Source organism: Chiloscyllium plagiosum, chromosome 11 (genome assembly GCF_004010195.1).
Source record: "Chiloscyllium plagiosum isolate BGI_BamShark_2017 chromosome 11, ASM401019v2, whole genome shotgun sequence".
NCBI lineage: Eukaryota > Metazoa > Chordata > Chondrichthyes > Orectolobiformes > Hemiscylliidae > Chiloscyllium > Chiloscyllium plagiosum.
Window position 1 is genome coordinate 61,503,038 of NC_057720.1, and position 22,181 is coordinate 61,525,218.

The following is a 22,181-nucleotide window of genomic DNA, read 5'->3' on the forward strand; positions in this document are numbered from 1 at the left end:
CATTGTTAACTGCTAACCCGAGAATGCAACTTTTAAAAACAGGGTTTTGTGATTTACACATGAAAGAAGTGAAACTATCACTGTATTCTAACAGATGAAAGGCTTAACAGACAATCAATTCTTCAATGTATAATTTCAGTTACATCACACTGCAAATTTTTGCTATAGATTCTGTGTTACGATCGAGCCCTCCACAGTCACCTGATGAAGGAGCATTGCTCTGAAAGCTAGTGTGCTTCAATTAAACCTGTTGGACTATAATCTGGTGTTGTGTGATTTTTAACTTTGTTAAGCTAAAACATCACTTCAACAGTTCTCGTGTCTGTAGGGAAAATTCATTATTTGCATCATAAAATCGTGAAAAAAAGTGCTTTCAAATGTCGGAGCAATAAATGTAACTGGTTCTGCCACTTTGTCATGTTACCCTTTAATAGGTATCTGAGAAATATTGACACTGCTTGAACACAGGACAGTCAGTTAGGCTTGCTCCTGTCCTGTGGACATCAGAGAAAGATGGAATTGGGTAGCAACAGCTATTCTGCAGCTTCTCTATGTTTGTGGTTTTATTAGTCAGATTGTGGGAGAATTACATCCATTTGCTGATCTCTGAATTTCCAATGCTAACATTCATCCTTTATTTATAGTGAGCAGTCGACTCAAGAAAATGAAGACTTCTGATCCTGGATAAGACCGTCCGTGTTATTGATGTAACTGGATTGGTTGCTGGGATCATTGGTCACTCACTGAAGATCTCTGCAATGGAACCACTAAATATAAAAGAGCCTTTTCCCTATTAACCTATCTTATACCCTCACCAATTTAAAGGAGTGGCTAGCACATAACTGATAACTGTGAAATTAAGGCATGAATTATGTGTGGATCCAATTTTTAGCATTGAAACAGACTGAGAAATTCAAAACCTGATGAGAGGAACTGTGCACAATTTTAAACTCTAAATTTCCAATCTGTTTTTAGGTTGAACATCAGGTTTCTCACAGATTAACTGTGTCTGTGCTAAGAGCTGAGAAAGTAACAAAGGGAACATTTGGAGATCTACGTAAGTACTTTTTAGAGAGTTTTGTCTGTTCATTGTCTGCTTTGGCTGATTTGTTCTTACACACGTAATTTTATTCATAAATCAGGGTGTAGTTCATAATCCAGACGTGTATATTGTGTAATGAGTAAGACATTAAACTGAAACCCAGACTGCCTCTGAACTTGTGATTCAGGTGGATATTAAAAGTCTCACAATTCTATATAAAGATCAGGGAATTTTCTCTGTGCTCCAGCCAATGTTCCTCCCTCAATCAACAAAAAAAAGCAGATTAACTGATCATTCATTCTCAATTCTGAAATGTTGCTCATGCTGAATGGTTGAAGTATTTGTTAGCATGAAAACAGTGATTGCAGGTTATAAGTAATTAATTGTGCCTTCTGAGAGTTTTAATTTAACAAAGTGCTGTATAAAACATAGAACAGTACAGGACAGGAACAGGCCCTTTCACCCATGTTGTTGTGCTGAACATGATGCCAAATCAAACTAATCCCTTCTGCCTGCCCTTAGTCCATATCCCTCCATTCCTTGCATATTAATGTGCTTATCTCAAAGTCAAAAAGAAATATATATAAGAAATGTAAAAACTTAGAGTGGTGATCCCTTTTGGAAAAAAGTGAGAGAACCTATTTTTAGAGCACATTTTCTAGCCCCTTTCCCATTTGAGGTGAGGAGAGGGTATTCTGAGGAGGACTGCTCAGATACAGATGCTGCTGCCTGAGGACAGCTCTTGTCCCAATGCAGCTATCCAACAGCTATCACACACTTGACACCCATATGCAGATGTTTGACTCAGGACTCCCAGATTCCCAGCCCTGTCCCCATTGCCACTTCTCCATCATTATCTGCAGTCTCTATTTCTGCAGTCCTCACCTTCTCCATCATTACAGGTCTTGGAATACAGACACTGGTAGAAACCCGACTGTGACTTTATTTAAAATGGGGAATCGGGCATACCACCATTGCCCACATGTTCTTGATGGGTTGGTGATCAGATTTTGGTGATGTATTTTGCCGATGTGACTGCAGTGCCCTTGCTGCTGCAGCTGGCCTCCACCTTCACAGGCAGTGAGATACATAGTGTTCCTTCACCTATTCTGCCATTGAAGAATATTTGGACTGTACTTGGTCTGGCATCTCCCCTTGAATTTGCTGCCGTAGGAGGCCCTGCTCGAATTGAGGAAGTCCTGGCATCATTCCCTGACATTATTCCAACTTCCTAGTTATACAATAGTCTGTGCTGTCTGGTTTTGTTTTGCCTAGTGATTGATAGCAGCAAATTGTGCTGCAATGCCTAACGGCAAATAAACATCAAGAATAAAATTGTGCTCATTCTGCTCCCCTTTGTCTCATTAGTCATCATTCATCTGTATTTATAAATAGTTATGAAATTGCTTGTTTTGATAAGGCACACTTCAGCATTATCTTTAGAAAGAAATACCAGCAATCTCTGCGACAGATTAGTTTTAATCCCATTAGAGGATATTTTATAGGCTGGTGTACACAGATGTGAAGCCATTTGAATTATGTGTGAATGTATTGAATCTGGCTGTTAAGTTATATAATTTGTGTTTGACACTGTGCATCTCCAGGATCGGAGTCATGTGTTCCATGCAAGGAGCAACATTTATTGAATGATAGAGTGAATGATCCATGGGTGTCAATGATGGTACTTTTGCTGTTTCCATTAACAGATTTTGATCACGATCATGAGACGAGAATCAGAAAGACTCAAATAATAAATGTAAAATTATTTTTAGTGTACACAGAGTAGATGTGCATTTTTAAACTTGGACTACTTTTGTGAGGTTTGAAAAGGAAACGGGACGGGCACGATAGAAGCAGCAAAACATCCATCACAGTGTCTGAGATCGATACCCACAATCCGATAAAGGAAAATATCCAACATATCTTTACCCAAACTTATTCAAGTTTCCAATTGGCATGTGCATGGTGCAGTGATGAGTTCCCTGGCAATAGGTCCTGGTCTACTATTTTGTATTGGTTCAGAAACATATCGCACACTTGTAGACTAAAGAATTTCTGATATTCAAATTGAACCTTGTGCTTCCACTAGGTTCTGTCATTAGAGAGTGAGCTGTTTGGGCTACCAGACATCCTGCAATGTGAAAGCTTCTTCGGATGCCAACGGTTTGGTTGGATGTCTGGGTACCTAGATGATTGGTGGCTCTGAAGGGGGCCATTCAGCCCATTGTACTCGACATTACCAAGGACTTGGGGACTCTATTGTTGGGTGAAACTGAGTCCTGTGCTCATATACGCTTGCAACATGACGCGTTTGCCAATTTTACCGTAGCTGCCCTCCTATTTGGTTGGTTGAGACTCTGCATTTAATTAAACAGAGTGGTCAGACTCTGCCACTTGTCCAATTGGAGGAGAAGTGGGTGCTGCTGGGGTAGTTCCGAGAGAGCACCTCAGGTTGGAGATACTTTCATACTTTCAAGCTCAATTTTAAAGCCAAAACACTGAGGGCAGAAGGACCTGCCAAACACAGCTGTCATGAGGATCCCTGGAGCATCTGTTTTACCTGCAGCATCCTGTATGGGACATGGAGCCTCAGCTCCTAATAGCTCCCTGAACCGCCATCATGTGGCATCCTGCATGAAGCTGGTGGCCTACCCGATAGCCCAACCTCAATAAAATGTGACCTGCCCTATAAAGTGAGCACCTTGGCTGCCCAATTGGTTGAAATGAATTATATCGGGAAGGTCAACGGGTCTACATAGGGAATCATTTTGATGTGGCTCCTGGCTATTTATCCAGCCTGGTTACCTCTCTTCACAATATCTAGAGGATTACTGGGAAGCCAGTAAAACTCTGTCTGTTGTGTCTGTGCTGGCCAATGCATGAACTATCCAGCCTTAACTAATTCTACATAGGCCCATTGCAGGCATGCATAACTGAAGATGTATTTGCTGGCCTCAGTGAGGCCTCTTCAACCTTCAGGGGTTTCAATGTAAAAATAATCGCTGAAAATGTTAGCACAAAGGAAGCAGTTCTCGTAGTTCCATTTTTTGTGGTTGATATTTTACTCTGGCACTGAAAAATCAGAACCACACCCAGTGATGTTTCTGTGTGTCTCAGAGTAGTTACAATTGTTTATATCACATGTTAAAGCTCTGGTCCTTCCGCAGTTTTATTCTTCAAAACTCGGTGGTAAATTAACCAAAATCCGAGTGTTGTGGTGGAAAGAATGGTACTCTGTAACAAGCCAAAGGATCAAGTTATAACTTGCTAAAGGTTTGATGTTTGGGCATTAGCACATGATGAGCACATTGCTCTCTTTGGAATTGGATTGTAAAAGAGTAAGTTAGCACTTTTGGTGTAGGCCTTTCATTGGAAGTGGAAGAAATTGATGATGACCAGGATTCTAAATCAAATTGATGGGAGAACGCACGCATGCATCATGAATAACTTCTCCCATTTTCTGAAGAACTGAAATTCTAACTCATTAGCTCCTTTTGCAGATGTGAACTGACTTTTCCACGCTAAAAGTGGTTCATCGTGGTCAACTGGAAACAATTTGATACCACATAATTGATTAGAAATTTTCTGCAATTGTAAAAAACAAAAAAGAATGTGTAGTGATTGTACCGAGGTCAGCCAAGTGGACCTCATAGACTCTGCATTCTCTGATTGGGGCTGTTAATCCAGTCCAATCAGGGAGCCCTGGTTGACAGATAAGAACAGGAGTGTCAGACATCCTGCACACTCTGAGAGGTGGCTGTGAGGGAGCTGGATCAATGTCAAGGACTCTCCATGCGTTAATATAGGGTGACTTGGTGACAGGATGTTGGCCTCTGTGCAGTTATTTCAGAATGAATTAGGGATGGGTAATGAATGCTGATTTTGCAAGTTATGTTCATGTCCTTCAACAGCTTGCACTTCTACAACATAATAAAGTGATCATAGAAGCATTGTCAAAGAAAACATGATGCTGAGCCAGATGAGGAAATAATGGGGAGAAGATCAAAAGCTGAGTCAAATAGGTTGGGGGTTTCAGGACTATTTTGGAAAGATAGAACCATAGAATGGTGGAGGAAAGAGGGATTGCAGTGAGGGGGAAACAACAGAGAATCCATTGCAGGGGTTTCTTTTGCTGTAAATAAATAGGTAAGGATAGAGGTAATCCCACTCAGTCAGACAACAGTGAGAGGCATTGGAGGAGGACGGTGTGGTCAGTCATTTCAAAGGCTACCAACAGCTGAAAAGAAACAAGGTGGAATTATTTACTATTGTCACAGAAACATGGTCTGCCACGTGTGACTTTGACAGGAACTGTTTTGATTGTGTAATATGTTAAAACCTGTGGAAGTTTGGGAAAGGCATGCACAGGTTTGGGAGGGGACAAGCATTCAAAACTTTGGAGACGAAAATGGCATTTGGAGTTTGTGAGGAGAGTGGACTCAAAGATTTGCTTTTGTTAAGGTGAGACGTGAAGGAAAGAGAGCTTGAGTTGGAATGGTAGTTAACATGAGAGCCAGGAAGGGAAATTAAATTATTAGCAGTACAATGGGAATGGTATCAAGGAAGCAGGAGTTGGATTGCACAGACAAGAGAAGCTCATAGAGGGCTGGAAAACAGATTGGAGAGAAATTACAGAAAAATGCACATTCAGGGAGGGGAGGTAGCCTTAGAGGAAGATTTTTGTGCCAGGATAAGGGAAGAGAGGGAAGTATCAGAAGAAGCTGATCTCATGATCTCAGTCTTGGTAACAAAAAAAATCCATGAGCTCCTTACCACATCTCAATGGTCTTTGAGTCAATATCGATCAACATTTCTGACTGTCTGTCTTTTCCTCAGTACTGAGCTGTAGTGTCAGCTTAGCTTACCCATTCCAACCTTGCCTGGGTGAGAGTTCTGTCAATTCTTCCACAATAGCCTGTCAGATGTATTTTACAACTGCAACTCGAAATGGTTGATTGACATCTCATTTCTGCGTCAAAAGGTTTATGTGCAATTTCTGGTCTTGCTCATGTGGCTGGCAGTACAACGTAGTGAGGAATCTGAGTTGTTGGGACCTCTTACTCCCTGCTTGGGGAGCATCAGAGTCTTGAGTGTCCAGTTCTACTCTAGTGCCTACATGGGCCCTCGTGGTGTGTATGGTGTAACCAGATGTTTATCCTTGTGTTGTATATTTGTTCTGGAGCTTCCCAAATCTCTACAACTGCCTCTTTGTAAAGAATCTGTCAACATTCGGAACTGGAGAGCACCTGTCTGGTGGACACAACCACATCACCGATTCCAGTTTAAATGTCCACATTAGATGTACCTGTGTCAGAAGAGAAGGAGAAATATTGGTCCCGTTAATCAGGAAGGGAAGAACAGTGTAGGTGTGTGAGGGGGGAGTGCTCATATCCTCTCACGATCTCTCTGCCAAGATGGCACTGCTCTTTGGCAACGTGTGATCTTACTTTACTAATGTTACTGTTCTTTTTGTTTGTAATTGTTAATTTATACACTGTTGTTGATATACCTGCTACGAATATCCGAACTACAATGACATTTGAATTGAATTGAGCTTTAGGCTTTTTGTTTTGTAAAGGAAACTGGAATAATCTGTAAGTGAGTTGATTATTTTGGATAATCATTTCAAAGGAACTGATTTGAGGGAAAGAATTGTCAGATGTCAGATATCTTTCCACTGAACAATGCGGCGTAATCTCAATTTAATTTTCATCTGCATTGTTTGCATTCATTGGCAAAAATTAATCACTAGATGATTAATTATTCTTTGGTTTATGTAAATACAGCGATTGGTTTACAACTACTGTCAGTAAAGAAATCTTAAAGCAATTAATCATCTGAGGGCCAACCATAGAGAAATTATCACTTCGGTTGTTTTATTTAAAATTGCTTTGACATATGTAGAATAAACTCACGTTGTTTTTCTGACCTGAGAAAAGCAGAAGGGAAACAGTAGTAGAAAGCTGACAGGCATGCCTCGGGTACTGCAGGAGTGTTTTCCCGTTATTGCTCATCTTCTGAGAGATGTGATAATAAATATGTGCAGCAGTCAGGTGTACTCAGAAATTGGCCACCAGGCTGACTACAGTACGTCCAGTATAGTTTGATCCCTTTTATTGCAGTATCATCAAGCATCCAATGTTCTTTGGAATCATAACATAAAGTCAAAGGATATTGTTTAGATAAATGCTCAGTTTGTTACAGTTTCCACCCCTGCTTCTCTGGCATTACTTGAAAATGAATTCCAGCAGAGATGTGAAAGCTTTGTCTTGCACACATGACTTTAATATCCATTCTGGCAGTCTAACATGCTGAAAATGTCTGTGCAACATAATTTGGTCCTGAGCTCATTCATTGTGCTGATACTAGATCTTGAGGAGATTAACTGGCTGACCTGAAGCAGTTTGCAAACAGTTCGGGACTTGACTTAAGTTGAATATGCTTTTAGATCCTAATGTATTTGCAATTCCTAACCCAGACCTAAATGTCAGTGTTTGAAGTGTTTTGAAATATGTCGACTGTAGTGTATGTTCCAATAAACAGCAGTCCATTATACACAGCTGCATTAATAGAGTTCAAATGTTGGCACGTGTTTACACATTATCAGACATGTTTTATGTTGCCAGGCCTTGACCTTCTCCTTGCATGAAATCCTTTCTATAAATACATAGATTGTCCATGAGTTCACAATGAATGCTTCTTGCTTTAGAAAAAGCATTGGCATTTTAGTTTGGGAGAGTAGGTATGATGGCTGTGACAGGACAAACTTTAAGGCACAACCGTACTACTCAATACTTATTATTGGAATATATTCAAATCCACTTGCATACAAATTTGATATATGCAAAATCTTGGCTAAGGCCTTGTTCTGTGAAAGTAGATTTGCTCAAGCATTAATTTAACCCATTGTGGTCAGATTGGCTGAGCCCTCGAAACACTGAATCAGAATCTTTGGAATTTAAAGCTTGGACCAGGACTTCACTACTTAATGTAGGCTGTCTCCTCAATGCAGCCCTGTCAAAAGGTGAAGTTGTTGGGTGTCACACCTAAATGAACTGTTAAGTTGAATACTGGTGACTCTGGCTAACAGCAAAGACCTCATGGTGCTGTTCTAAGTCCAAGGACTTGACTTTGTTTTGAGTAATGTGTTTAATGCCTACCACAAACTAAAGTGAAAGAAAGCTACAGCAAAAGTAGATTTTACATGACCACCAGCAAGCCATTGTGTGCAATTGCCATCCTTCAAACATCCCCCTTTTCATTTAAAAAAAATGCTGCACTACCAATTGCAGGTGCAAGTTACCCAATGTTTAACAAAGAAAATTATCTTTCAGTACCAGATTAGCAATGATTCTAGTCTGTCCCACTTTAATCCGTTTCTGCATATTCATTTCATTCATGATCTCTAAAATGTTCAGGTCCTTTAATGTTGTGTACCAGATAACATCTCTCAACAATGGTCTGAAGAACGGTCAATAGACCTCTGCTTTCTCTCTATAGATGCTGCCAGACCTCCTGAGTTTTCCCAGCAATTTCTGCTTATTGTTTCTGATTTCCAGTATACCCAATTCTCTTGATTTTTTTGTTGTCTTTCAGAGTCTAATTTGGATCATTCCTAGATCATGTTGATTTGTTATTGCTAGTTTCTTTGAATTGAGTAAAAACTGCACGGTTATTCTGTGCCCGGTATCACTGCACAGCCTTAGCAGTGAGCTTGCATGCTCTGATAACAAATTAGGCAAGTGCTCTGATAAATATTTCACAAATCCAACAAGAAATAAAATTTCCAATAGGAGGATCTACCATCTATGGTTTACTAAAAAATGTTTATGATAGTATCAAACTTAAAGAAAAAGCATGTAAATATGTAAGGATTGGACAGAATACAAAATTACAGCAGAATTATAATATGAATAAACAGAATAAAAATAGAATAAAAGATTAAAGTGTGAGAGAGAGCTAGCTAGAAATGTAATGACAGTAAGAGTTTCTCAAGTTATTTAAAAACAGAAGAGAGGTAACAAAGTGATTGTTCTGTAGAAAGTGAGTCTGGGAATTGATAATAGAAAATGAAGGTGTTGCAAATGAATTGAACAGGTAATATCTGAAAAGCGCAAGTTGTCTTATGAGGACAAGTTAAGCGGTCTAAGCTTGTATCCACTGGAGTTTACAAGGTAAGAGGCAATTTAATTGAAATGTAAAATTCTGAGAGGTGTTGACAGGGTGGGATGTGGAAAGAACGTGTGAAAGTCGAGAATTAGAGGGCATTACTTAAAAATAAGGTGTTATCCATTAAAGACAGAGATGAGGGGAATTTGTTTTCCCCTCAGAGGGAAAATAGACCCCACTCATTTGGCTCAACAGCACAATAAAACTGCTAAGAGCTTCAGTAAACAGGCATATTGAGCTGGTTTGTGAAAACTACATCAGGGCTGTCTCAGTCTGGGTCATATTTGGAGGTAGTTGGTTGATGACTAATAATTCCCCTCACCCCACACACATGCTTTTTCTCCTTTCCAAGAATATCTGAGAATGGCTGCTTTGGGAGTGTGAATGAATGAATTATTGTCATGTGGACAGCAAAGAAGGTTACCTCAGATCACAACAGGACCTTGATCAGATGGGCCAGTGGCCTGAGACGTGGCAGATAGAGTTTAATTCAGATAAATGCAAGGTGCTGCATTTTGGGAAAGCAAATCTTAGCAGGACTTAAGCATTTAATGGTAAGGTTCTAGGGAGTGTTGCTGAACAAAGAGACTTTGGAGTACAGGTTCATAGCTCCTTGAAAGTGGAGTCGCAGATAGATAGGATAGTGAAGAAGGTGTTTGGTATGCTTTCCTTTATTGGTCTGAGTATTGAGTACAGGAGTTGGGAGTCATGTTGTGGTTGTACAGGACATTGATTAGGCTACTTTTGGAATACTGCATGGAATTCTGGTCTCCTTCCTATCGGAAAGATGTTGTGAAACTTGAAAGGGTTCAGAAAAGATTTACGAGGAAGTTGCCAGGGTTGGAGGATTTGAGCTGCGGGGAGAGGTTGAACAGGCTGGGGCTGTTTTCCCCGGAGCATTGGAGGCTGAGGGGTGACCTTGTAGAGGTTTATAAAATCATGAGGGGAATGGATAAGCTAAATAGACAAAGTCTTTTCCCTGGGATGGGAGAGTCCAGAACTAGAGGTCATAGGTTTAGGGTGAGAGGGGAAAGATTTAAAAGAGACCTAAGGGGCTACGTTTTCACGCAGAGGGTGGTACATGTATGGAATGAGCTACCAGCGGAAGTGGTGGAGGTTAGTACAATTGCAACATTTAAAAGACATCTGGATGGGTATATGAATAGGAAGGGTTTGGAAGGACATGGGCCGGGTGCTGGCAGGTGGGACTAGATTGGGTTGGGATATCTGGTCGGCATGGACAAGTTGGACCAAAAAGTCTGTTTCTGTGCTGTGCATTTCTATGACTCTATGTACATTTTATAGCGAGAAAACATTAAATACAATGAGAGGCTTTTCCAATGTCACCGTGATCAGGCTCCATTTTGAATCGTTTAAGAAAAAGGGGGAAAAGGAAAGATATAGATTAAAGAGAGTCCATTTCTGAGCTAGCTCATCATCAACAATGCCTGTGTCGCTATCCCTCCTCCACCACCTCACCACCGTCTACGCCAGACCCTACCAGTGTCGAAGTTGCCATTCTTCAGGAGCCATCTATTGCCTCTAGACCACCTCACTGATGTCGCCATGATGCCATTGCACTATCGCTTCACCACCACCAGCGTTGAAGTCGCCAATCCTCAAGGGCCACCTTTCACCACATGGCTTACCTTGCCAACGTGGCATCCGCTGATGTAGCAGCCTCCGATTCTGATGCCAGGTCCCATGCTTATCCTCGCATAAGTCTGAGCTGGGCTCATTCACTGCTGTCATAACATCCACACTGGATCCACTCTTGTCCATGTTTGGATCCCTCGCCACTATCGTCCAAACTCAGGACAAGAGAAAAAAAAAGAAAAAATAACAAAAGGAAAAGGAAAGCGGTGGAGCAGACGAGATACAGCTCAGGAGCCCTACTCCGCTGCCATCTTGATGACCAAGGACTAGTCATTGCAGATATAGCAAATAACAATCTCTACAGTCTCATTATAATTGGACAGCTCAGGACTAACAGCCTTGAGAACCACCAAAGAAAGCATCAACCTAAACTTTGGATAATGAAGCAAAATTGAAAATCTTTGATTGATTTTGAAGCATAATGCTGGTGGCCATTCATCTTGACAAATACACTGGAAAGCCAATTAGCTGGAGGAACTGACCAAGTAGTTCTAAATAACAAGATTATTTGCCTTATGTTTGGTCATACAGAATTCATGTGTTGCTGAAAAAAGATGCACCTTGTTGAAACTCTTCATCTTACAGTCATCAGGGCATCTCACAAGAGTGCTAATTCAAGGGCAAAACCAACATTCATACTACATGAATAGAGAGTACTGATTTATTGGCAAGTGGCTGCTGGTCAGTAGAAGCATTGCCATGGACAGTGTACCCAGGCTTACAGCCTGACTTGGTTTACATGTTAAATACAGCTAACTGATTCCAGTTGTCCAGGATAATACCCTGAGGAATTAGCCAGGAAATGGCTGTTAGCCACATGCAAAATAGGTGACAGTCATTCACTCAGGGCAATGCGATGACCAATGAGCATCAACCTACCTGGTTTCAAAACTTAAAATCTGGCTGTTTACTGTCAGCCATCATTAATGGATGCATTCTCTTTGACAATGCCTTTTCTATTCAGAGCCCACCAGCCAACCAATCCACACTCTTCTCTCACTCAGAATAAATGTGGGATTCCCTCTTGAATGATTATATTTGGGAAATGACCTGATGAGCTTAAAATGAAAAGCTGTGACAAAATGTGTCTTTGTGTTGCCAATACTTATTATAAACGAGCACTATTACAGCCTTGCAATGGTGGCCACAATGGACACCCTTCAGGCTCTCTGCCTGTATTCCTGATGAAGGGCTTTTGCCCAAAACGTCGATTTTACTGCTCCTCGGATGCTGCCTGAACTGCTGTGCTTTTCCAGCACCACTCTAATCTAGACTCTGGTTTCCAGCATCTGCAGTCATCGTTTTTTCCATCCAACTGTCAACTGCTGTCCTAGATAGAAATGAGCAAAATATATAGATTCTGTAGCCTTGTAGCCACTGAGAAAAATTGATCTATACATCTATCATGCCCTCTTCTGATTAATTGAACATTGCAAGTGTCTTTATTGCAGGATTCTGGTCAATACACATACAACCTTTGGCAATCAGTGCTGAATGAATAGGAAAGAAAGCAATGCTCAGATGCTGCTGTGTTCAAAGATGAAATACATCTGCTAAAGGATAAATGCCATTAAATACAGATTGCGCATTTCCTTTTAAATTCTTCGTGTACTAGATAATGCTTCCACTTTAAGAAAAAACTCAATGTACAGCAGTTCTGTCATCATCTGTAAAACAGCTCAAGGTTTCACCCAAAATGCCTTCAATCTGATTATCACCTTCAAATAGTAACTGAACTGTGCAATTTCAGCATTATCTGGTATTAATTCAGCTCTGGAATCCTTGCACTATTTATTTTACTGGGCTTTGCCTGCGTTAAGTGTTCAATTTAAAAAAACATCATCTGTTAAAAATATGACTTTGTTAAGTCTGCTAGATGTTTAAATTAAGTTGCTGAAAGAATCTGAAGAATGAAAGCCTGCTTGTAACAACAAGTGGTGTTGCACAGTGCTTGGCAAATGGTTCATTTAACACTAATCTCTGGCCAAGAACATTTCGGTTAAGTATACAAAGAGGAAAATAGTCACAGGGAACAAGAGGGAGAATCCAAATTGGTTTTTAAAAACTGCAACCACAATCAATACATCTGCTAAATGGAGAAGTATAATTTTAAATGTCAGCCAAACATTTCTTTATTTTAAATCACATATACAAAATTGTTAATCCCATGCTGCTAGCACTTAGATGTGATATTTTCAAGTTGCAAAAGGTTTTCAAACACTTCTTTTTCCTTTCATAGTTAAAACAATGTTTGCCAGGCACTTTAAGAAAATATCCCTTCAAGACTTTCTTTTAAACCAGATCTGCATTTATTGTGCCAATACTCATTTCCAGTATTTAATTCAGTATTCAGTAATATGGTAATGACAAATTATACTGCTCTTACTCTGCATACTTGTGATCTGCAGACTTTGCAAAATAATTATTATTTAATAAAGCATTATTTTTCAGTGACTGAACTCAAATTAATATCAACACCCAGTTCTCTTCAGAATTTTATCTTGTTCCTTTTTTTTGAATGCTTTCAGTAAAATAATAATGTGACCCCCAATCATTTCAACCAGCACTCCAATGCACATTACTTAAGGGTAACATGCTTTAATAACAGCCATTTGGTTGTGTGGATTTTTGTAATTCTTTTGCAGAGTTGTGTTTCTATGAACACAGTAGCACTCAAAGTGATACAAAGATAAATACTGTATATTAAAGTCACAAATCTGCAGTGACATTTGCACAGGGTGGAATTGAAATTGACCTGTGTCAGAAGGCAAAATGGGCTTCAGGAAGTGAGTGATAAAGAACTAGAGGAAGATACAAACTAGGCTGTTGACTTTGTATGATCATATTTGGTGCTATGTGTATAGGCCAATTTTCTGCAGATATTGTGAAGCCATTAATGCAGTATTACTCTGCTTTAAGGGAAGCAGTGTCCCATTAAGGCTATGATGCTTAATTGTTCATGAGTGAACATTGGACAAAGCCTACTTATTGTCACAGCTTATCATCACCACTTTGACTATGTGATTAGAGTTTTATGATGACTTTGCAAAACATTCTGGCTTCTGTACCAAACCTGTGCCAAATAAATGTGTTTCAATATTCAAGCACCCCCTTGTTACATGTGACACAGATATTTGAATGTTGTAATATGTACAACAGGAAATGCATGCCCGTTGTAAACATTTCCATTATGTAAGCAAATTATCTGTGGCATTGGTAAACGTAAGATAGAGGATGTACTAGTAATGAAATCATTATGCCATATAAAATAAAACATACTATTCTATTATTTTATTAAGTCTAATTTTTGTTAAGTAAACATTGGGTGAGATCATTGATAGATTCTTGTACTGTTAAGTTAACAAGATGTATGTTTTTAGTGAAGTCAGATTAACAGCATGCAGGCTTATGCCTTTAACTTTATTGACTGGAAAATTTTGTATCAAATATACAGCTCAGGAATGAGCCATTTGTTCTAATCAGTCCATACTCAACTTCATGCTCCGTAATTCTGCAAACTCTTTCCTTGTGGAAATCCATCATCATAATCCTCGATTAGCTTCATCCTCATTTTCCTATTTAGCTTCCTCTTAAATGTTTGTGTACCACTCACTCCAGTCACACATTGTGATACTGAGTTCCTGGATTTCTTGGGTGACTAACTAATATTGGTGGACTCTAGTTATCCTGTAGCCAACAAAAGGAAACACTGTCTCAGTATCCACTCTAACAAATGTCTTGATTGTTTTAAAGACTTCCATCAAGTGACTCTGCAACTGTGTCCTTTCTTGCAAAGTGGAATTGTTCAGCCACAATTTTCCTATGCCTTCAAAACAATAGTCTTCATTCTTTTACAGTGAAAATAAAAATGGAAATTTGCATTGGACTGTGCTGTGTTGAAACATGCATAGCCACTATGAAGACAGCAGCAGTTTATCTGTGTGAAGTCACTGTGAAAATCAACTTCATTAAAACATATAACATTCTTGGGAGTCTTGACAGGGTTGATGCTATCAAGATATTTTTTGTGATTGCAGAGTTTCAGACTAAGAGTCATTCTCTTGGAATGAATGGTTAGCCATTTTGTGCTGAGATGATATCACACACAGGACTGCATAGTTTTAGAAATTCTCAATTCCACAGGATGGCAGATGCTCATTCATTGAGTAGATTCAAGACAGAGATCAATAGATATTTTAGAAGTTACGGGAATGATGGAACATAGGGAGAAGATGGAGGAGTGGAGCTGTACAAAAACAGCCACAATCTTATTGTGTGAAAGCTGTAAATTCCGATCTTCATATCATCTTATGAATGATATTAATCCCGATCACTATTAACCGTAACCCCCCACTGGGAACTTCTTGGCTTATGTGACACTTTAAGCATGAGTCATTAGAAATGGCCAGACAAGTGGAGAGTGCAGTTCATAAAGTCTTTGTTAATAATGGCAATGGGTACAAGAACAAAAAGGTTATGTTGAACATGGATAAGATATTAGTTAAGTTATCATATTTCCAGAGGACCAGATGACTGCGCTCTCGTGCAGATGACTGGTGGAGAGTTTAACCCGAGGGTCATCATACCTCAGGTGAGTGGAGAGGTTGAGAAGTAGGGACCTTCCTGATAACCTCCGTCAACGTGGGAATTGGATCCCTGCCATTAACATCACACTGAATTGCAAACCAGGGAACTGAGCTTACTGACCAACAAGATACTGGTTAGACCTCAGGTGGATGATTGTCGACAGTTTTGTGTGTCATACCTTGAAGAAGGATGTGAATGCAATGAAGAGAGTGCAGAAGAGGTTTATTAAAATTGTTTGAGGAATGAGAAACCTCAATTATAAAAATAGATTGGAGAAGGTGGGTCTTCCCTTTTCTTGAAGAGGAAAAAAACTAAATGATCGAAGTTTGCAAAATCAGGAGACACCAGGAAAGATATAAAAAAAAAGGTTTTTCACACAGCAGTGAATAGTGTCTGGAATGCACGGCCTGGAAGTGCGATGGAGGTAGGCTCAATTGAGGCATTCAAGAAGGCATTAAATATTTATTTGAATCAAAGCAATGGTTAGGGATACAGAGAAAATGCAGGAGAATAGAACTAAACCATCATGCTCATTCAGAGCCAGGGCAGACCTGACACCAAATGGCTGCCCCCTGCATAATGACACAGCAGAATTAGGCCATTCAGCCCATTGAGTCTGCTGTGCCATTTGATCAAGGTTGATATATTTCTCAACCCATTCTTCTGCCTTCTTCCATAACCTGTGATCCCCTTGCTAATCACCCAGATCCTACTTATCTCTGTCTGAAATACATTCAATGACTTGGCCTCCACAGCCTTCAGCAACAATGAGTTCCACAGATTCACCATCCTCTGGCTGAAGAAATTCTTCCCCATCTCAGTTCTAAAGGGTCGTCCCTTCATTCTGAGGCTGTGCCCTCAGTCCTAATCTCTCTTACCAGTGGAAGCAGCTTCTCCAAATCCACTCCATCCAGGCCTCTCAGTATTCTGTAAGTTTCAAAAATATCCTCCCTCATCCTTCCAAACTCCATTGAGTACAGACTCGGAGTCCTCAATCACTCCTCATATGACATCCCAATATCATTCCTGTAATCCTCCTCTGGAACCCTCCAATGACAGCACATACTTCCTTAGATACAGGCCCGAAAGCTGCTCACAATATTCCAAATGTGGTCTGACCACAGCCTTATTACAGTCTCAGCAGTACATCTCTGCTCTTGCATTCTTGTCCTCTTGAAAGCAATGCTAACATTGTATTTCTTTTCCTAACCACTAAACGAATCTGAACATTAACCTTATGAGATTCCTGAACTAGGACTCCTAAGTCCCTTCACCTTCAGATTTCTGAAGCCTTTCCACGTTTAGAATATAGCCTATGCATGTATTATTCCAAGCAAAGTATATAACCTCACATGCTTCCACATTGTACTCCATCTGCCACTTCTTTGCCCACTCTCTTAGCCTGACCAAGCTCTTCTGCAGCCTCCCTGTTTCCTCAACAATCCTTGCCCCCTACCTATTTTTGGGCAATCTGGAAACTTTGCAGCAATTCCCTCAGTTCCTTTGTCCAGATCGGTAATCTATAACATGAACAGATGTGGTCCCTGCCATCCAGTAAAAGACCACTTTAACCCCTTCTTCTAGTCAGCTTGCCCCTAACACCATAGCCTGTTCTCTTATTTAGCAGCCTCCTGTGCAGCACCTTGCTTCTCTGATTTGCAACCTGTTTTCCTCTCCTCGCCATCTCCTCCCATCACTAGTACAATCCTCTATGCCTTATCACTCAAGTTATTCTGCCTAATCTCTTCTGGCTTCCTCCTATTACATACTCCCTATTGTTGGAAGAGAGTTGAGGAAGTAAGTGAGAACTTGTTTGTTTCCTCCTAAGAATGAATGATGACTGTCAGCACTGATACTGTTCCATCCCTCACAACTGGCATAATCTAGCACTGGATAAGACATAGACAATAAAAAGGGTAAATGAAAGACTCACATGGAAAGTGGAATTATTTACAATGGTATTGTAAAAACTTCCTTCTGATCTTTGAGACACTGTGCATGTTTAGGATGAGATTATACAGCCTTTTCATTAGAAAAATTACAAACGACCTATGAACACCAATGATTTATGCAGAAGTGAGAAATATTCTATTACCTAGCATCAAATCCCACAATTTGGTGTGCTCAACGTTCTAAAGGAAAATTGAAAAGGAACGTATTCCATTCACTCACATCATGATTTGACAGCCTGAAGCTAAATATTTATTAAGTTAATTTACCCAAATTAAACAGTCTGAATAGTGCACTCTGGAAAATGCCGTTAGTTTTCTATATTTTCCAATGAGGTATAATGATAGAATTAGGAATCAAAGATGTACTGTTTTGGACGTAGGAATCAGTATGCAGTGACTTTTTTTATGTCCTATTTAGTTGACACTCCTGACCCTTACATTGAATTGCTCATCGCCACGGCACCAGAGGGCCGCAAACGCACCAAGTACCTCAACAACATTGTCAACCCAGAGTGGAATGAGACGTTTGAATTCCTTCTTGACCCCAATGAGAAGAATATTATGGAGGTAAAATGTCCTCTTCCAGACAATTGGATTTGGATATTCAATTCTAATCATATAGATTAGTGATTATCATTAATGTACATTAACAGTGTATATAAACAGTATTTATATATGTTGTATACAAATACCATAATCAGCTGTGAACAGTTACATCTTATGCAATCTCAAAACTGTACAAGTGTTTCAATTTGTTGACTCTACTGGTTAAAAATAACAACACTTCCATGAAGTAAACCGATGATACTCAATTAGTTCTGAAGAAGCTGGGCTTGAAGTGTGAACTCTGTTTCTCTCTCCAGCTATCACCGGATCTGCTGAGTTTCTCCAGCACTTCGTTTTTATTTCAGATTTCCAGCATCTGTAGTACTTTGCTTTTGCATTAGCAAATACAAGCGTTACATAACTCTCCCAATTAAACTCTCGCCTCTCCCATCTGCAATTCCACACAGAGGCAAACAAACACAATGTATTGGTATTATGTACAGAAGGAGAAAATTGGAAAAGCACTCAATGGCCCCAGTCCATAGGATTCTCTGAGATGACTCTTTTGCTGACAGGACTTGCAGTTCTTCAGTCTCTTTCTGATATTGTCTCCGATATGGTTACATGTATGTCCCAGTTGTTCTGGGATAATGGTGTGATCTATTCTTTTATATTCTTGGACATAATTTATAACATTACTGAGATAAAATTGAATTTTTCCCATTTTGGGAAATAATTATTTTGAATTTCCGCTCTTGATTATCCAGTGACTGTTTGTGCATTGTGTAGATGTCAGATATGACAGAACAGGATTGATCACAGAGATGAATAACTTATCTGCCACATCAAGGCTCATTTAAGAAGAATGGTTACTTGGGCAAACTGCAGATTTCCCTTTGGCAGTGAGTGCTTTCAGGAGCAGTGCAATTAATGTTAAACAGACAAATGGACAATGAAGGAACTTTAGTATTTGGATCAGGTCCTGCAGAAAACCCTGTGCAGTTCTTATAGTCAGCTGCTTACATTTGGCCAATCTTATTTCAGCTGTGGATGCATGACTTGATTATTTTGATGTATTTGCTTCATAGATTACTTTAATGGATGCAAATTATGTGATGGATGAAACTTTGGGCACTACCTCATTCAATATTGGAGAGAACATCAAAGTAGGAAAAAAGAAGGAGTTTTCATTCGTCTTCAATAATGTAAGTTTTTTTTAAATGAATCGTGTGCAAAGATATTATACCAAACAAACCGCATAATCTTCAATCAGCCCTACTGACCATCCTCTCAGTGTATGGCATCTTACTTCATTCCTACTTTCTTCCAACGGTCTTGTCAGTTTTTACTGTCTGTCTCAATCTCCTTCCATACTAATAAATTCGAGTACTCTTCCACTTAAGTAAAGGTGTTCCATCTGATTGCTCCTTTTTTCCAACTTCATGAGTTTGACCACATCCCCTTAGTCAAAGTTACTACATAGAGGTCAACCCCTCTGTTATTTAAACCAAACACCCAGAAAAGCTCGCCTTGCCTCATAATCTGTTAGGGGTATTGTTTTATCGGAACAGCAATCCCTACTTGCACCTCATGCACAGTAGTATTAGTCCTCCCCATCTTATTCCTGCATATGTCCTCTTACTGCTGAAACAAATCTTTCAACTTGGTTCTTTGCTCCTAAGACAGATAGCTCAATAACCTATCCCACTCCTCAAGGACTTCCTCATTATTTACCATACTTTGAGGCACATCAAAATCTCCATCTGGATTTGATTCCTCACTCTGTGGGGCAGTGAGTAACACCTGTTTCTCCAGTTCCCTGTCTCTATTATAGTAAGGTTTCAACATAGTCACGTGACATATCCGACACAGTTTTTTTTTCTATCTGGCATCTTTATCAGATAGTTTGCGAGACTCAACTTTTTCTCAATTTGATAGGGACCATTAAATCTGGCTTTGAAGGTATCCCCTACCACTGGTAATGATACTAATGCATCATCTCCACGGGAAAATGTTTGAATTTTAGAATTTTTATCTGCCACTTGTTTCACTCTATGCTGTGCACTCTTCAGGTGCTGTTTAGGTAACTTACATACCTGATTTAATATCTCCCTCACCTCAGATACATAATCCAAGTGTGACATCTCTGACTTTGATCTGAAAAAGTTTTCTTGAACTAGTTTCAAGAGGCCTCTCGCTTCATGTCCAAATATTAAATCAAAGGGAGTAACTGAATGGATTTGTTTAGCGCATCTCTATAATGGCAAACAATATGAATTGAATACCTTTATCCCAATCATTTGGGTAATCCTGACCATATGCTCTCAACATGTTCTTCAGGGCCTGGTGCAAGCTTTTCAAAGCTCCCTCAGAGTCACTGGATTTAAAGTGCTGTATGCCTAACCTATCCATAACCTCCTTAAGCAACCTAGCAGTAAAATTAGATCCTTTGTCTTACTGAATCTCTCTGGCTAGCCCATACTGGGTAAAGAAAACTACCAACTCCTCTAACACCCTTTTTACATTGATACTCCATAATGGAATTGCCTCCAGAAATCTGGTAGACACATCCATTATGGCTAGCAAGTACTGGTCCCCACTTTTAGTTTCAGGGACGGGACCTACACAATCAATTATAACCCACGTGAAAGGTTCTTTGAATGTGGGAATTGCAAATAATGATGCAGGTTTTATTACTGCCTGTGGCTTACCTACCATTTGACATGTATGACATGTACAGCAAAGGTTAACCATATCCTTGTGCAGTCCAGGACAATAGAAGTGGTTTTGTACCTTAGCCTGAGACTTCCTCACCCTAGGTGACTCTCTACAGGTAATTCATGTGCTACCCATAATACTTTCTGTCTGTATGCTCCCAGCAACATAACCTGGTGCACTTCCATCCATTTCTTCCCCGGCACTAACTGCTGTGGTCTCCATTTTCATCTTAGGATTCTATCCTTAAGACAATAACCCTTGGGAATATATTCTGATGTCTTTTCTGAGTATGCATCTACATATATATATTTTATTGTCTCATCTTTCTGTTGTAAGTCCACTAGCCTTTCTCTGCCTGACCCTCTACCTATACAGGTTTTCCCTGCACCATCACATCTAACAGGGTGTCAACTAACTGAACATCAACTCCTTGTCTTTCTCTTTAGTTTTTGCTTCTTGCTGTGACTTACGACAGTGGGATCTTGTTACTACACAGTCTGGAAAAAGTTCAGGATGTTTGTCTTTTAACTCCTCAGTTCCCTGGTCTTCCTTTGGCTTTTTCACAAGGGGTGTCACTCCCACCATAGATCCTGCTAAATTGTTCCCAAGAACAAACTGTATTTCTAGAACTGACATCATGTCAAACACTCCCACTGTAACTTCCACAGTCTTGAGTTGCCACTGCAACCTGATTTTACATAGGAGAATGCTAAATTTCTGTCCATCTATTCCACAAATGACCATTCTCTCGGATAACAGGTCAGGAAGAATGCAGATACGTTCATGTCTTACTATTAGAGATTGATTAGCTCCTGCACTTCTCAAAATTGTAACTTCTTTCCCTTCTCCCCCTGTTCTTCCTGAGTAAACTTTATCCATAGAGGTGAAGTCTTTATAGAGATCAAGCGCTAACTCAATCCCTAGCCCCTGCCTATGATGTGTACTCTCCTGCAGCTACTTGATTTGTTTTGGGATTTCCTTTACTACTTCCATTAATCCCACAGGCTTAGGCTCTCTTACTACATCTTTTCCCACAGTGCCTTTCTTCAATGACCAGCACTGTGGGAAAGAATGTAGTAAGAGAGACTAGCACTGTGACTTTACTTATCCTACCTTACCACAGTGGAAACACCTGACACCTTTCACCTCCTTTTCAATCTCTTGGGCTTCTTTTTTCACATGTGGTAAACTATTACCACTGTGCTCTACTCTTTGTTTTGTAGTGTAGGATCTCCTCTTCTCCTAATTTCTATCCCTCACGGGATGAAATTTTTGCTGGAAGCTAAACTTTGCCTTCTGCACCAATGCATATCCATCTGCCGTCTCTGTTGCTCTTCTCACTTTTTGAACTTTCTGTTCATCCACATAAGTTCTTATCATCTCTGGAAGTGAGTTTTTTAACTCCTCCAGCAGAATAGAGCCACATATGTCTTATCTGTTTTTAAGGCCCACATTCATCTATCAAAATTGCGATGTTTAATTCTTTCGAACTCAACGTAAGTCTGGCTTGC

The 22,181-nt window shown here is 39.8% G+C and overlaps 1 protein-coding gene across 3 annotated transcripts in view; it reads left to right on the top strand.

Moving 5' to 3' along the window:
- The window catches only part of LOC122554454 (cytosolic phospholipase A2-like), a 134,492-nt gene that overhangs the window by 40,730 nt on the left and 71,581 nt on the right, over positions 1 to 22,181 (top strand). For all 3 annotated transcript variants that reach the window (XM_043699514.1, XM_043699515.1, XM_043699513.1), the window contains 3 exons: positions 976 to 1,057; positions 17,825 to 17,973; positions 19,041 to 19,157. In XM_043699514.1, the coding sequence (XP_043555449.1) occupies positions 976 to 1,057; positions 17,825 to 17,973; positions 19,041 to 19,157 (348 nt within the window). The remainder of the gene's footprint in view (positions 1 to 975; positions 1,058 to 17,824; positions 17,974 to 19,040; positions 19,158 to 22,181) is intronic.